Consider the following 16,940-nt stretch of genomic DNA (forward strand, 5'->3'; position numbering starts at 1 on the left):
ACTGGGAAAAAGTCCAGATGAAACACCATGCACTTACTACAGGCAGCACTACATGACATTATAACTCCTTTTATTGCCCCGGATGCAATATTGGAGCTTTTGAGAACATGAGAAGAACTTCCTTGATTGGATTTATATAAGTAGAAACAGTAAAGGTATTACCAGGCTACCACCTGCAGAGATCCCCTGAGTGGGTGAGTGGGTCAGCTCCACGCTTAGAGAATTCTGTGTGCATTATGAAAACAAAAAGAAAGACAGCTACCCTACACATGGAGGCAGGGAAAGGGGAGCAGGCAGGGACTGCCAAGGAGGGAGATCAACTCAGGGGAGAGTTCTTGGAGGCCGTAACCCAGAAAATCCTGAAGGACAGCATAGGAATGGTGACCTTATCTATCTGTGAGGCTGCTCAGAAAGTCCCACCCTCTTGCCAGCAGCAGGCATACACACGTAAGAAGATTCTGATTTAAATACCTCTCCTTTCATAGAAAATTCCCTCAGGTCCACTCTGAGTGGAGGCTGCACCGGAACCAGGGGATTCCCCAGTCCCTGCTGGGCCCCTTAGTGCAAACTCTTCCACTGGCAACTGCGGTGTCATCATAGGGGATTTTTCTGATTGGCCAGAACCTGATCAGGCTGGGTTTGGTTTGGGTGCCCTGATGTTTCCCTCTCAGCTCCTGCCTCACTATTGCTCTGCAACTCAGAACAGCACTGCCGCGACCACCTAGGGAAGAGGATGATCCTAAACAGAGCTCTGATTCTGGGGGCCCTCGCCCTGACCACCATAATGAGCCCCTGTGGAGGTGAACACATTGTGGGTGAGTGCACGGGTGAGGGGTGGGGGACTAGAACTGAGAAACAGGGAATTGGGGCGGGGGGGAGAGATTGGTATAGCAACAGTGGAGAGTCCTCAAAGGTGTTCTCAATATTAAGCAGATCTAAAAATTGTGGCAGCTCCTCCTTTAGGAAACCGGAATCCCAACCCATCTTCTGTTACCTGTTCTGTTGCACACCTGACTGCAGACATTCTTATTTCTAATATTGGACCCAGTGCATATAGCCGGAAGGGCTCTATGGCATTCATTCATGATTACCTCGGAGATTAGGGATGTTTGCCCGAGTGGGTGTTTTATTACTGAAAATTCATTAACAATTGCTCCCAAATGTCTCCGAACAACATTTGAAGGTTTTATGTATCTCTCCTGTAGTTTACCTTGGGGTAAAGAGTCCCACAAATGATGTATCCTGTGTAGCTATAAACAAAGGTCCTTTACTTTGTCTCAGATGTACATACATTTCCTGATGGGAACGGGCACAGACGAGGGGCGGGTAAGGGAGCCCGGTTGCTGAATGCCTTCAGACAAATCACTGTACCACAGGGGCCTCACTTAGTCTCAGTTACCTACATATGTCACCTCACAAATAATAAAATAGGTGTGTAGATATGCTTTCTAAAAAATGAAGACATACAAATGTCAATGGTTATTCTTGTTTTCAAATTATTACTATCACAGGTATAACTTCATAATTTTTTTCTTTCACAAAGGATGGACTATATTTATATTTTAAAATTGCGAACTTTATGATAAGTTAGCGAATTAATTACATTTTTCTGAAATCATCAGCCCAAATCACCTGTCTTTCACTCCATCTAAGGAAGTCCTGTAAGAGGAGGAACGGGCAAGCACGGAGTAATTATTTGGTCCCCTCTGCCTTTAATGTCCACCCCTTTCCGCCCTCTCTTCATACATTCCTTTCTTCTCCTTTCCTTTCAGGATCCATCCCCGGCTCTTATCCCTGTTGTTTTATAGATACAAAGAGTAATTTAGTAAAAACCAAAGGAGAAAAGCCAAATAGTTCAAAGCGGAAGTGAGATGGAGGTTACTCTAGTCTTCAGCAGCTGTAGGAACCATAGCTGCTCCCCCTCTAATTTTGTTCAGCAGTGACAGTTTCGCTCGCTTCTCCAGGGCATGTCCCAGTTTCCTTTCCTCAGCATCACCCCAGAGTGACCTGGTCAGGCTTGGCTCCATGTTAGGTACAGTGAGCTCATTGCTGAGGGCCCGCGAAGCTGGCAGAGCCCTATGAAAATGGTTTTTTTCTTTAAAATTAGAAGGAAAAAAACCACAAACTTTTAGGGTAGGAGATAATATTTCAATTTTTAATCCAGCCTGGGTTGTATTTGTCTTTGTACCAATACAGTCATAAAATATGATGTTTAATATATTGATGGAGGACTGGGCCCTGGAAACAACAGTGCCAAGGGCTCACAAGTCTAAATGCAGCCTGGGTCACTGCTGATTCTGACTCTTGTCTGGTTCTGCTACTGGATGCCTGTCAGCCCTCCCCAAATCTCTGTGATCCTCAAGAATAACAATTGACATTTAATACATATTTTTGAGCACACAGTGAACTAGATTTTGGGGATTCAAAGATAAAAAGACATGCTTTCTGCCTACTAGAGGGTGCTCAGATTGCTGATGGAAGGAAAATGGTGCAGGAAAGTAAGACCACTGCTGAGCAGGGCAGTGGACCCAGCTGAGGCTGAAACTATAAAAGCGAACTAGTTCCTGTTGGCCCAGCAGCGTGGTGTTCTTTATCGATAGCCAGCAGCCCAGAACAAGTACCAGATGAAAGGAATAATTGCACATAATCATGCTGGAAAAAGGAGTCAAGAAGCTTGCAGGAGGCTTTTCTGGAGGGCCTTTTAAGTGGTAATCCACGGGCGTCATGCTGGGTAGGACTGAGAAGGACTGAGAAATAGATAAACTTGGAAAGCAGGGCATTGGGATGGATGGGTTGGAGGTCATAATGTGGTCAAAACATGCTGCATGAGAGAACTCAGCTAATAAGTGGTAAGTAAGCAGAATGAATTTCAAGAATGAATTAGAGGTATCTGGGAAATCCTAAAAGATAACTTCATTTTGGGGAGAAAAACAGACCCCTGAAAAGCCCAAAGAACATAAAATGATGGCATTGTTTGGTTTGATTGGCAGATGAGGTATCTGTGGAGGGTGTTAGATATCCCCATCACAGAGCTCATCACCGCAGACCGGTGTTTGCTCCTACACTCACCTAACTCTCCCCCCATTCAATGAGCACCTTGACAGCAGAGGTTATGCTCATTGGTGTTTTACTCCTTGCCTTCCGCAATCTCTGACACCTTGTTGATGTTCAGTAGGTGAGAAAGGAAGGAAAGAGGAAATGGTAAAGGGCTCTTATCTGTCTTGACGAAATTGTCCAGTTAGGCTCATTTGGGTGGAGTCATACCTCGCTCGCTGCCATTCTGCTTTAGCATCCTCAGATATGCATTTTTATTTTTCCATTCTTGAAAATATTTGAAGCTCTACATAGCATTGCTAACTATGAAACAAATTACATAATGGATGAAATCCTCCTTATTGAGGATCCTTAATTAATTCATTATTTGAATGTGAATACACCAGTTGTGGTTTGATGGGCCTTATCCTTACAAAAAAAAAAAAATGGCATGTCCCACTCCAAAGGCTAACTTTAGTATTTTTTCTTCCTATCCTGGATGAAGCTCAGATAAGTACACTGTCCGTTGAAGGAAAAGGGCCATAGTTTACCTTGAGTCCTTAATGAAATGTTGAGTGAGAATGAGGAGAAGGGTTTAGTAACCTCCTCCAAGGGGGAGAAAAACAAGAGGGGTGGTGAATGACAAATCAAAAAACTAATAAGCATTTCATTTAAAAAAATTTAATAAGAAATCAGGTGCTCTCCCTAAGGGTCACCACTGTTACCAAAACAGAGATCTTTTTTTTATATATGTATATATATATATTTTGTAATATTGTTGCTGTTGCTATACACTATCTTATACCAGATAATACTCAGAAGAACTTCTTTTAAAGGAATAATATCCTGTGTACTTTTCCTGGGTTGAAGAAGAAGGAGAAGCAGGTGGAGGAGAAGGGAGGGGGAGGGGGAGGAGGAAGGGGGAAGAAAGGGGGACAGATGGGAAAGAGGAGAAGGAATCCCTGTGTAGGAAAAGTCCTGTTATGAGCCGGTGCTGAGGGGAAAGGAACCATAATGAACGTGTGATTTACTGATAAAATGAGAGCGAAAACTTCTGAAGCCAGCAGAAGCAAATGGAATCTGGGGAAGAAAGCTAAATAAGATCATTCATTCATTCCTTCTTTCATTCAATTACAATGTTTACCATAAACTTACGATGTGCCTTGTGCTGAGCTAGGCATGCATGGAGTAGCAATAAACAGGCCGGTGCAATCCTGCCCTCGTGGGGCATAGGTTAGAGTGGAAAGAGAATGGACACTAACCAGACAACCACCAGTACTGAGAGGAGAGGAAGCAGAGGCGGGGCATTTTGCCAGAAGACTGCCAACAATGAAGCTCCTGATATTTGAAAGTCAGTTTCTTCTGTCACTTGGTTTAATATGGTTATTTTCTCTCCCTGTTTTCCACCTTTCTGTTCGTGGCCCTAACTCATCAGCCGACCACGTTGCCTCCTATGGTGCAGAATTCTACCAGTCTTACGGTACCTCTGGCCAGTACATTTTTGAATTTGATGGAGACGAGGAGTTCTACGTGGACCTGGAGAAGAAGGAGACTGTCTGGTCGCTGCCTATCTTTAGTGAATTTGGAAGTTTTGACCCGCAGGGTGCACTGAGAAACATGGCTGTAGAAAAATACAACTTTGACATCTGGAGTAAACGCTTCAACTACACCGCAGCTACCAACGGTGTGTGCCCAGTTCTGCCGACTTTGCTGAGCCTGCCCCTTCACACCAGCTCTCATTCCTTCCTTCCCTGTGGGAGATACTGGTCACTACTCTATAATATTCTCTTTTCCAAGGAGTTTCCAGATCTCCTCGTAATAATTACTGAACTCTCATCCCCTCCCATCCCAGAATCGCCTATTTCCACGTAATAGAAGGGTTCTTACTCCAGTAACACAATCCTGAATTCTTCACGGAGGTGCCCCACAGACCTGCTACCTCAATGCGCGGGTTCCCAGAGGGAAGGCGTGGGGATAGAGGGTGCGCAGTGTATCGTGGTTCCCAAGCGGGAGGGAAACGGCTGTTCCTCTATCACCTGGGCCAGTGTCGGTGGGAGGGCCACCTGTGATGCAGTGCGGAGTTCCCATCGGTGCTGTTTCCTTCCCACAGAGGTACCTGAGGTGACCGTGTTCCTCAAGTCCCCCGTGTCGCTGGGCCAGCCCAACACCCTCATCTGCCTTGTGGATAACATCTTCCCTCCTGTGCTCAACATCACGTGGCTGAGCAATGGGCACCCCGTCACGGAGGGGGTGTCTGAGACCAGCTTCCTCACCAAGGAGGATCATTCCTTCCTGAAGATGAGTTACCTCGCCTTCCTCCCGTCTGCGGACGACGTTTACGACTGCCGGGTGGAGCACTGGGGCCTGGACGCGCCGCTTCTGAAGCACTGGGGTAGGTGTGAGCCCCACCGCCTCTGCTACCTGCTTTCCCTGTCACAGCGGAGCTTCCTGCCCATCATCCCCTAACGCTCGTGGCCCTGAACTTACACCTTAGCAGACGGCACCCTCCTCTCTAAGCCCCGGTCTTTGTGGGACCATCCCCTCCCCCCCTCCATCCCAGGTACGGGCTCAGAACACTGGGTTCTGACCTCACAACGTCACTTCCTCAGAGCCTGAGGTTCCACCCCCCATGTCAGAGCTGACGGAGACCGTGGTCTGCGCCCTGGGCCTGGCCGTGGGCCTCGTGGGCATCGTGGTGGGGACCGTCTTCATTATCCAAGGCCTGCGCTCAGGTGGCGCCTCCACACGCCAAGGGCCCTTGTAAAGGGAAGGTAAGGCTTCAGACCTATAAAAGCAGGAAAGTGGGCGGAGGTTGTGAACACAAATGTGATTGCAAAGATGATGGCACAGAATCCACCTAAGACGCCCCCCAGGACCCATAGATCTCATGTCTGTCTGGTTGCAGGTACATTGCCCGTCAACAAGGGCAAAAACGTGGACGTGCTGATGATGCCCAGCGCTGTTTCCTGGCCCAGTTCACCGCATTCCTTCTTTCCTCTTTCTCCCTCTGCTTCTCTGGAATTTAAGGTGCTGTATCCCCCTCGCATCTCACATCCCCCTCAGAACGCTCCCCCAACCTCCTGAGTGTTTGTTCTTTTCTCAGTTGTTACCTATTATGGGATTCCTGGGGTAGCCCACCCACTACCTAATCCCTCCGTGACCCTGAACTAGTATCTCCATGGAAGCAATAAACTCCCTTTATGAGGTCTTTACTGAATGTTTTCCTGTCTTTCATCTCAGGATTGGCTAGGACCACGGGCCCTCATGCTTCAGACCCATTCATCTTATTTCCCAGATCATGATTCATTCCCAGTAACATACAAGAAAACAATCTATTTTGAAATCTGAGCTGAGGATAATATTTCTCTCTTCCTTGTGTTCCCACCTTGGGCCACTGCTACCCTCAACCCCGCTCGGCACCCCCCACTCGCCCGCAATTCAGGCATCAATGAAGGTAATATATGCCCTTTGCCTTGGGTGTAGATTTGTTATAAGAGAAATACAAAAACCAAGAAATAAATCTGGGGGCCAGCCTGGTGGCTCAGGCGGTTAGAGCTCCATGCTCCTAAAGGCTGCCGGTTCGATTCCCACATGGGCCAGTGGGCTCTCAACCACAAGGTTGCCAGTTCGATTCCTCGACTCCCGCAAGGGATGGTGGGCTCTGCCCCCTGTAACTAAGATTGAACACGGCACCTTGAGCAGAGCTGCCTCCGGGATGGCTCAGTTGGTTGGAGCGCGTCCTCTCCACCACAAGGTTGCCGATTTGACTCCTGCAAGGGATGGTGGGCTGTGCCCCCTGCAACTAGCAATGGCAACTGGACCTGGAGCTGAGCTGCGCCCTCCACAACTAAGACTGAAAGGACAACAACTTGACTTGGAAAAAGTCCTGGAAGTACACACTGTTCCCCAATAAAGTTATATTCCCATTCCCCAATAAAATCTTTAAAAAAAAAAAAAGAAAGAAATTTGTACTCATTTCTATATAGTTCTTAAAAGTTATAAGAGAAATAAGTTAGTAGAAAGAAATTTTGAATTTCAGAATTACCAGAAGTCAAAATTTCTTCCCCAAATTTTAAATCTGTGAAGAATAAATGATGATATTATGGTAAAAGCTTTCTTCTCCTCTACTCAACCTTGAGGAGATAAAAATTTTCTAGGCAGGAAAAGAAACGGAATTCATTTAGGAGAGCATTAGAATAAGACAATAAAGTGGGTTTCTCAGAAGGACCCAATACTTTGTCCTTACTTAACAGTAACAATGGGAAAAGGGATGGGAGTAGAAACCAGACAAATTTAGGGTCCCTAGGATGCAGATGTGGTTTGCCTGACTTCATATGTAAATCCCTGCTAGACAACTGCACAGATTTTCCTGTGCCACCATGGCATGTCAGGGACAGTAGAGTGAATCTGGCTGCAGAATGTTTCTAGACAGATAAACCTAAGTCAGCCTCACTGAATCCCTGTGACTCCCTGGGAGTCCCTCTGTACCCTAAGGAGCAGCAAAATAGCCTAATATCCCCAGTCCCCTGCCCCTCACCATGCCTGGCTAAGGGAACCATGAGCCTATGAGAGAAATCCCACGAGGGACAACATGGTTGAGATAATGGCAGCTATGGGTGCTGCATCCTCTCTAGATTCACTGTCTCCTAGTGGGAACCCTGGCAGAGGAAATGGATCAACAGGGGGGATTCTTTGGTTCTCCCCAGTGTGTCCACGACCTCACTCTTGAGAGTGTACGTGATCTGAATTGAAGTCATTTTACCTTTTAAAATTGTTTTAGGCACATTGCCTCAGTCTTTCCACTCTGCAACTGCAGAGTCTGTACATCACGTCTAATATGACATTACGGAACAGCTACAAAATGTATAAGCCTGTCCCTGCTCATGCCATCTGCATCAGTGAGCTTAAAATGTAACTGGGAAATAAAGACATAATATTAACATAGTAACTGATACAACATAGCTCAGTACAAAGAAACCTAATCCAAATCCAGGATTTAGCACTTTATAGCTAGTTTTTTAAACTTTATAACACTGGGTAAAACATTTCTGAGCCTTATTTTTCTCATCCATAACATAGGAGTGATAACTTTCCTTGCAGAGTTACTGGCAGAATTTGAATAATCTTGATGTGTAGGCAGTGCCTTACACATAGTATACAGATACATAAGAAAACATTGCTAGTTATAGCCACTGTGAATTTATTTTTAAACCAGGATTATGTTATATGAAAAGCACTTTTGTGTTTCTGAGCACTTTAATGATTTAGGAGATTCAGACATGAAGCTCTGGATGAATTTCTTGTCACATATTCATTGGAGGATTTTTTCCTCTCTAGAATACGAGGCTGAGATTGGGTCAGGCTGAGCCAACAGATATACAGTGATCAGTGACACATCATTGGTGAAAGGGTTGCTAAGAGAACTCTTGTGGCAAGAAGTTGTAATATTTGACTTTGGGTTTTTACTCTAATAAGAAATATGTTCCCTCCTTATAGCCCATAAATTTTTAGTCAAGTATGTTATATGCAACAGATCTTTATGTATATTTACTTTATGGAGGAGGTAAAGAAGATTAAAGGAGAAAAAGCTACCTGTGAGGTAAAAAGTAAGAGAATAATTTAAAATGCAGACTAGGAATTATTAAATGTAGGGAATTTGAGCCAGAGATGATCAGGAAAATGTAGGTAAAAGAGCACAAAAGATTTTTAGGGCAGTGAAACTCTTCCGTATCATACTGTAATAGTGGATACATGTCATTACACATTTGTGAAAATCCATAGAGTGTACACCACCAGGAGTGAATCCTAATGTAACTATGGACTTGGGATGATTTTGATGTGTCAGTGTAGGTTCACTCATCAATTGTAACAAATGTACCCCTCTGGTGGGGGATATTGATAAAGGGGGAGGCTATGCATGTGTGGGGACAGGGTGTGTGTGTGAAATCTCTGTACCTTCCACTCAATTCTGCTCTGAACTTAAAACTGTTCTAAAATAAAGTGTATTAAAAAGAAAACAAAAGATCAGCAGTTTCATAATATATAAATATATAAAATAAAATTTTAATATAAAAAAGTAAGTCACCTGAAAATGTACAAATGTGCTGAGTTTTTGCCAATAGGATTTTGAATAAATTTAATGTAAATTTCAATGATTCATAAGGTAAGAATCCACCATTTTGGAGATGGTGTGTGTGTGTGTGTGTGTGTGTGTGTGTGTGTATCTGTGTATGTGTGTGTGTGTGTGTGTGTCTGTGTATGTGTGTGTGTGTGTGTGTGCATGCTATTGTAATGTAAGGATTATACTGAATGGCATTATGACCAGTGTCCCAGAATTATACAAATGCTGCCCTACTCAGACTCCTTTCCCATAAAGTACTAAGGAAAGCAAATTTAATGGTAGTTGCATTTTATTAAAGGGATTCATTCATAAAGTTTTCATATAATTTTAATATAGCATAATTAAAATTCTAAAAAACAAGAGCAAACATTTCTTTTTTATCAGTTAATAATTAAAAGTGGGATTACCACATGACATTACTAAAAACAAAATTAGAAATCAGTCCTCATGATTTTAAATTATGTGATTCTTGAACAATTATTTGAGTTATTTGAATTATTTCTGATTGTGTGCATAAAGTATGACTTTAGAAATATTTAATACACTATTTAAAATCTACGTAATTGAAAAACCACATAAAATATATCAGGTTTATATTCACCACAACAATTTAGGGATTTTGAGGGAATATATTTTGTTACAAATCAAGCACTTCACACATAGCCTGACACATAGTAAGCAGTCAATACATGTTAACGGTGTTATATTTTCTGGAGCCCAAGTCACAAATCCCATGACAAATGACATCACAGGGATGCAGCCGACAAGATGGAGTATGGGAAGTTCTAACAGACAAACAACCCCATCTCTTCAGCAAATAATTTGCAAGGAAAAATAGAAAACAGAAATTATACATTAAAAAAAAAAACATACTAACCAAATGCTAGGCTTTGTTTTCATTCATATTCAAACAAAACAGCTGTTAAAAATTCTTGCTTTTGTAACTGTGCAGTGAGGGATATTAACTAGACTTATTGTGGTGGTCATTTCACAATATATACAAATATTGTATCAGTATGTTGTATACCTGAAACAAATATAATGTTATATGTCAATTATACCTTAATAAAAATAAAATAAATTTAAAAATCAAAATTGAAAGAAATAAGTAGGAAGCTGGCAACACTGGCCTACTATGGAGACAATTAAGTTATAGTTGTTTTCCCAATAGTGATGATAGACAAGTACAGTCTACACACTCATTATCTTGTGCCATGTATGGGCAGCCACTGTGTTGTTATGAGGAACAGTGAAATCTTACTGCCCTCATGGGATATAAAACCAGAACCTCAGAGTCTTTGGGGTACAGCCATCATCAGGAGCCAAGCATTCATGCCATGTCCCTCCCTCCCCAAGGATATGCATGCCATATAAAGTTGTTTAGTAAGATTGGCCTTGTTCTATATGAGAACAGCAGGATGCTTGGTGACTAAATCTGATTAACAAACCGTATGGAGTTTCAGCTGAATCGTGAAGCCATTTTCACATGATTGAATTCGCTATTGTCAGATACATTGTGCTTTACTTCTGAGAGTCAAGACAGGTTTCCATTTCTCTGCAACCATACATTCCATTAGCATGAAATTGGGGACATAAAAAGAATGGGAAGAATGGAAAAGGGAGAAAATACACATGGATGTTTGTCTTTATTTAAGTAGTTTAAGAAGTTTGGCCTAATCTTGGGGTCTTAAGAAATTTACTTCAGAAATTAACCTTTCTTTGTGTTTGACATTTTTTTAAATCCAACTTTATTGAGGTGTAATTGAAAAAATAAAAATTGTATAAATTTAGGGTATACAAAATGAGACTTTATTTTTAAAGTTATTTCTTCACCATAGCATTAAATAGAGAATATGTAATAAGAAAGGAAGGCAATTATGGAAATGTCAAGTACAGAGAAGAGAAGTTTGGGGGTTTTATTCACAAATGTATTTTCCAACATACAGAAAAGCAGAGAGAATAATATAATGAACCCCCATGTACTCATCACCCAGCTTCAACAAAAACAGAGAAGATAACTTACGTTTTTGTACACATTCTGTCACTGAAAATGTTTATACTCTCTCAAAACAAAATTTAAGAGCTTTTAACCTATAGTACACAGTGAATAGAGGCTTCTAAATCTAATCTCTTTTAGTTGGCTTAGGACCCTTTCACAGGGCAAAAGGAGAAATACAAACAGAAGTGGTGTGTAGAACTGAAGGACTTTAAATTAAGCACATGTCTCATGTGGCCTGACCTGCTTGCTAAAAGGTGATGGGTGAGAGCTGTGGTAGCTCTATAGCTGACTTGAGGCACAGGTGGGAGGAAAAGGAAATGGGGAGAAGGGATGTATGGAACACACAGAAGAAAAGGAATTGGAAGTAGGAGAGAGAGTTGAGAAAGAGAGAATGAAAAATACGCGACATAAATGGTAGTAGATATTCAACACAAGGCATGAACTTTAGAATTCAGGCCCAACTCTGTCACTTGTTAGTTCTATGTCTGTGAGTGTATCTCTGAACCTCTCTAAGCCTCAGTTTCATCATCTGCAAAATAGTGCTAATAATATTTATCTGGAAAGGATATTGCCAATATAAATTTAATAAATACAGTAGTCCCCCTTAATCTGCAGGTTTGCATTCCATGATTTCAGTTACCCATGGTCAACCATGGTCCAAAAATATTAAATGGAAAATTCCAGAAATAAACAATATGTTTCAAATCACATGCCTTTCTAAATAGTGTGATGAAATCTTGTACTGTATTCCCTCGGATAAGGGGGAACTGCTGTAATGTGCATAAAGAAAACAATTCTTTTTTTATTTTTTTTTATTTAAATTTATTGGGGTGACAATTGTCATTAAAATTACATAGATTTCAGGTGTGCAATTCTATATCACATCATCCATAAATCACACTGTGTGTTCACCACCCAGAGTCAGTTCTCCTTCCATCACCGTACACCCGATCCCCCTTACCCTCATCCCCCACCCCCCAACCCCTTTACCCTCTGGTAACCGCTAAATTACATTCCCCAGAATAATTTTCAAACCCCGTGGCCATCCTGTGGTCACCGACTGCCCTTTAATCCCTTCACCCGCCCCCCCCCCCGCCCATCTAGCAATCCTCAGTTTTTCCTCTTTGTCTCCAACACTGTTTCTGGTTAGTTCATTCACTTATTCTTTTCTTTAGATTCCGCAAATAAGTGAGATCATATGGTACTTATCTTTCTCTGTCTGACTTATTTCACTTAACATAATGTTCTCTAGGTCCATCCATGTTGTTGCAAATGGTAAGATTTCTTTCTTCTTTATGGCTGCATAATACGCCATTGTATAAATGTACCACAGTTTCTTAATCCAGTCATCTGCCGATGGGCATTTTGGTTGTTTCCATGTCTTGGCTATTGTGTATAGTGCTGCAATAAACATAGGAGTGCATAAAGATTTTTGAATTGGAGTTTTGGATTTCTCCGGATAGATACCTAGGAGTGGGATTACTGGATCATAGGGTAGTTCCATTTTCAGATTTTTGAGATACCTCCATACTGTTTTCCATAGTGGCTGCACCAATCTGCAATCCCACCAACAGTGCACAAGCGTTCCCTTTTCTCCACATCCGCGCCAGCACTTGTTGTTTGTTGATTTATTGATGATAGCCATTTTGACTGGGGTGAGGTGGTATCTCATTGTGGTTTTTATTTGCATTTCTCTGATGGTTAGTGAGGTTGAGCATTTCTTCATATGTCTGTTTGCCATCTGTATGTCCTTTTTAGAAAAATGTCTCTTTAAGTCCTCTGCCCATTTTTTAATTGGGTCGTTTGTTTTTTTGGAGTTGAGTTGAGTGAGTTTTTCATAGATTTGTGATATTAATCCCTTATCACATATATCATTGGCAAATATCTTTTCCCATTCAGTAGGATCCCTTCTTGTTTTATTGATGGTTTCCTTTGCTGTGAAAAAACTTTTTAGTTTGATATAATCCCACATGTTTATTTTTTCTCTTACTTCCCTCGAGCGAGGGTATATATCAGTAAAAATCTTACTCTGGGTAATGTCTGAGAAGTTTCTTCCTATATTTTCTTCTAGGTATTTTATGGTTTCAGATCTTACATTTAAGTCTTTAAGCCATTTTGAATTTATTTTTGTATATGGTGTAAGGAGGTGGTCCAGCTTCATTTTTTTGCATGTGTCTGTCCAGGTTTCCCAGCACCATTTATTGAATAGACTGTCTTTACTCCATCGTACATTCTTGCTTCCATTGTCATAGATTAAATGGCCATATAGGCGTGGATTTATTTCTGGACTCTCTATTCTGTTCCATTGATCTATGTGTCTGTTTTTATGCCAGTACCATGCTGTTTTGATTACTGTAGCCTTGTAGTATAATTTGAAGTCAGGTATTGTTATACCTCCCACTTTGTTCTTATTTCTCAAGATTGCCTTTGCTATTCGGGGTCTTTTATGGTCCCATATAAATTTTAGGATTATATGTTCTATTTCTGTGAAAAACGACGTTGGTAGTTTGATAGGAATTGCGTTGAATATGTATATTGCCTTAGGCAGTATGGACATTTTAACTATATTAATTCTTCCTATCCATGAACATGATATGTGTTTCCATCTATTTATATCTACCTTCATTCCTTTCTTCAGTGTCTTATAATTTTCTGAGTACAGATCTTTTACTTCTTTGGTTAAATTTATTCCCAGGTATTTTATAGTCTTTGGAACGATTGTAAATGGGATTGTTTTTTTAATTTCTCCTTCTGATGTTTTATTATTGGTATATACAAATGCAACTGATTTCTGAATATTAATTTTGTATCCTGCTACTTTACTAAATTCATCTATCAGCTCTAATAGCTTCTTAGTGGAGTCTTTAGGGTTCTCTATATATAGTATCATATCATCTGCATACAATGATAATTTTACTTCCTCCTTACCAATTTGGATGCCTTTTATTTCTTTTTCTTGTCTAATTGCTGTGACCAGAACTTCCAGCACTATGTTGAATAGAAGCGGAGATAGTGGGCAACCTTGCCTTGTTCCTGATCTTAGGGGGAATGGTTTTAGCTTTTCCCCATTGAGTATGATGTTAGTTGTGGGTTTGTCATATATGTCCTTTATTATGTTGAGATATGATCCCTCTATTCCCACTTTCTTAAGGGTTTTTATCATAAATGGCTGTTGGATTTTATCAAATGCTTTTTCTGCATCTATTGATATGATCATGTGATTTTTATTTTTCATTTTGTTACTGTGGTGTATCACATTAATTGATTTGCGGATGTTGAACCACCCTTGCATATCAGGGATGAATCCCACTTGATCATGGTGTATGATCTTTTTAATGTATTGCTGAATTCTGTTCGCTAATATTTTGTTGAGGATTTTTGCATCTATGTTCATTAGAGATATCGGCCTGTAGTTTTCTTTTTTTGTGGTGTCTTTGTCTGATTTTGGGATCAGGGTGATAGTGGCTTCGTAAAAAGTGTTTGGGAGTCTTCCTTCCTTCTGGATTTTTTGGAAGAGCTTGAGGAGAATAGGTGATAATTCTTTTTTGAACGTTTTGTAAAATTCAACTGTAAAGCCATCTGGTCCAGGGCTTTTGTTTGTTGGGAGACTGTTGATTACTGATTCAATTTCCGTGGTGGTAATCAGTCTATTCAGGTTTTCTGTTTCTTCTTGAGTTAGCCTTGGAAGGTTGTACGCCTCTAGAAAATTGTCCATTTCTTCCAAATTGTCAAATTTGTTGGCATATAGTTGCTCATAGTAACTTCTTAAAACTTTTTGTATTTCTGCAGTGTCCGTTGTCACTTCCCCTCTTTCATTTCTGATTTTATTAATTTGGGTCCTCTCTCTCTTTTTTTTAATGAGTCTGGCTAAAGGTTTGTCGATTTTGTTTATCTTCTCTAAGAACCAACTCTTGGATTCATTGATCTTTTGTATTGTTTTTCTGGTTTCTATTTCATTTATTTCTGCTCTGATCTTTATTATCTCCTTCCTTGTGTTCCCTTTGGGCTTATTTTGCTGTTCTTTTTCCAAATCCCTTAAATGTGAAGATAAACTGTTGATTAGTGATGTTTCTTGTTTCTTTAGATAGGCCTGCAAAGCTATGAATTTCCCTCTTAGGACTGCTTTCGCGGCATCCCATAGATTTTGGGTCGTCGTGTTTTCATTTTCGTTTGTCTCGAGATATCTTTTGATTTCTTCCTTGATCTCCTGCTTGACCCATTCATTATTTAGTAAAAAGTTATTCAGCCTCCATGAATTGGTGTGTCTTCCAGTTTTTTTCCTGTAGTTCATTTCTAATTTCATAGCATTGTGATCAGAGAAGACAATTGGTATGATTTCAATTTTCTTAAATTTATCAAGACTTGTTTTGTGGCCTAACATATGGTCTATCTTGGAAAATGTTCCATGTGCGCTTGAGAAAAAGGTGTATTTTGCAGCATTGGGGTGAAATGTTCTGAAAATATCGATTAAATCCAAGTGGTCCAATGTATCATTTAAGGCTGTTGTTTCCATATTGATTTTCTGTCTGGAAGACCTGTCCCTTGTGGTCAGAGGTGTGTTGAAGTCCCCGACCATAATAGTGTTACTGTTGATCTCTGCCTTTATGTCAGTCAGTACCTGTTTTATATATTTAGGTGCTCCTATGTTGGGTGCATAGATGTTTACTAGGGTTATGTCCTCTTGTCGGATCGATCCCTTTATTATTATATAGTGTCCATCTTTATCTTTTAGTATGTTCTTCATTTTAAAGTCTTCATTTTGTTTTGATCTTTCTTTTGATTATAGTAATTAATCCACATTTAAAGTGATTATTGATAAGTACATAGTTATTGCCATTTTATTACTCATATCTTTTGTGTTTTTTTGTTAGTTCACTTTCTTCTTTCTTTGGCTTAAAGAAGTCATTTTAATATTTCTTGTAATACTGGCTTAGCATTTTTTTTCTTTCTTTCTTTTTCTTTTTTCTTTTTTTTTGTCTAGGAAGCTCTTTATCTCTCCTTCAATTTTAAATGATAGCCTGACTGTGTAGAGAAATCTTGGTTGTAAGCCCTTGTTTTTCATACTTTGAATATTTCCTGCCACTCCTTCTGGCTTGCAAAGTTTCTGTTGAGAAATCAACTGATAGTCTTATGGGAGCTCCCTTGTAAGTAACAAGCTTCCTTTGTCTTGGCTGCTTTTAAGATTCTCTCTTTGTCTTTAATCTTTCATTTTAATTATGATGTGTCTTGGTGTGAGCCTCTTGGGGTTCATCTTGTTTGAGACTCTGTGTGCTTCCTTGACTTGTATATCTATTTCATTTACCAGGTTAGGAAAGTTTTCAGTCATTATTTTTTTTTTTTAATAAGTTCTAAATCCCTTCCTTCCTCTCTTTTTCTTTTGGTACTCTTATGATGTGAATATTGTTACACTTGTTGGCCCACAGGTTCCCTGAACTATCTTCTTTTTTAAAAATTCTTTTGTTGTTGTTGTTGTTTTGATTGACTGTTTTATGCTACCTTGTTTTCCAAATCACTTATTTGATTTTCTGCTTCAACTCATCTACTGTCCCTTCCTTCTAGTGTATTCTTCATTTCAGTTATTGTATTCTTTATCTCTGACTGGTTATTTTTTATAGTTTCTATGTCCTTCTGTATGCTTACTATCTCTTTGTTGAAATTCTCACTAAGTTCCTTAAGCATTCTTATAATCAGTGCTCTAAACTCTGTCTCTGGTAGGTTGGTTGCCTCCATTTCATTTAGGTCTATTTCTGGAGATTTTTTTCCTTTTCATTTATTTGGGTCATGTTT

At 40.3% G+C, this 16,940-nt stretch overlaps 1 protein-coding gene across 1 annotated transcript; it reads left to right on the forward strand.

Moving 5' to 3' along the window:
* Positions 1-657: 657 nt before the first annotated feature.
* Positions 658-6,245, forward strand: LOC117020899 (HLA class II histocompatibility antigen, DQ alpha 2 chain-like). Its single transcript, XM_033103698.1, has 5 exons — positions 658-815; positions 4,469-4,717; positions 5,144-5,425; positions 5,643-5,804; positions 5,939-6,245. The coding sequence occupies exons 1-4, from the start codon at positions 734-736 to the stop codon at positions 5,795-5,797; spliced, it is 768 nt and encodes a 255-aa protein (XP_032959589.1). The 5' UTR covers positions 658-733; the 3' UTR covers positions 5,798-5,804; positions 5,939-6,245.
* The last annotated feature ends 10,695 nt before the right edge of the window (positions 6,246-16,940 follow it).

Source organism: Rhinolophus ferrumequinum, chromosome 3 (assembly GCF_004115265.2).
Source record: "Rhinolophus ferrumequinum isolate MPI-CBG mRhiFer1 chromosome 3, mRhiFer1_v1.p, whole genome shotgun sequence".
Taxonomy (NCBI): Eukaryota; Metazoa; Chordata; class Mammalia; order Chiroptera; family Rhinolophidae; genus Rhinolophus; species Rhinolophus ferrumequinum.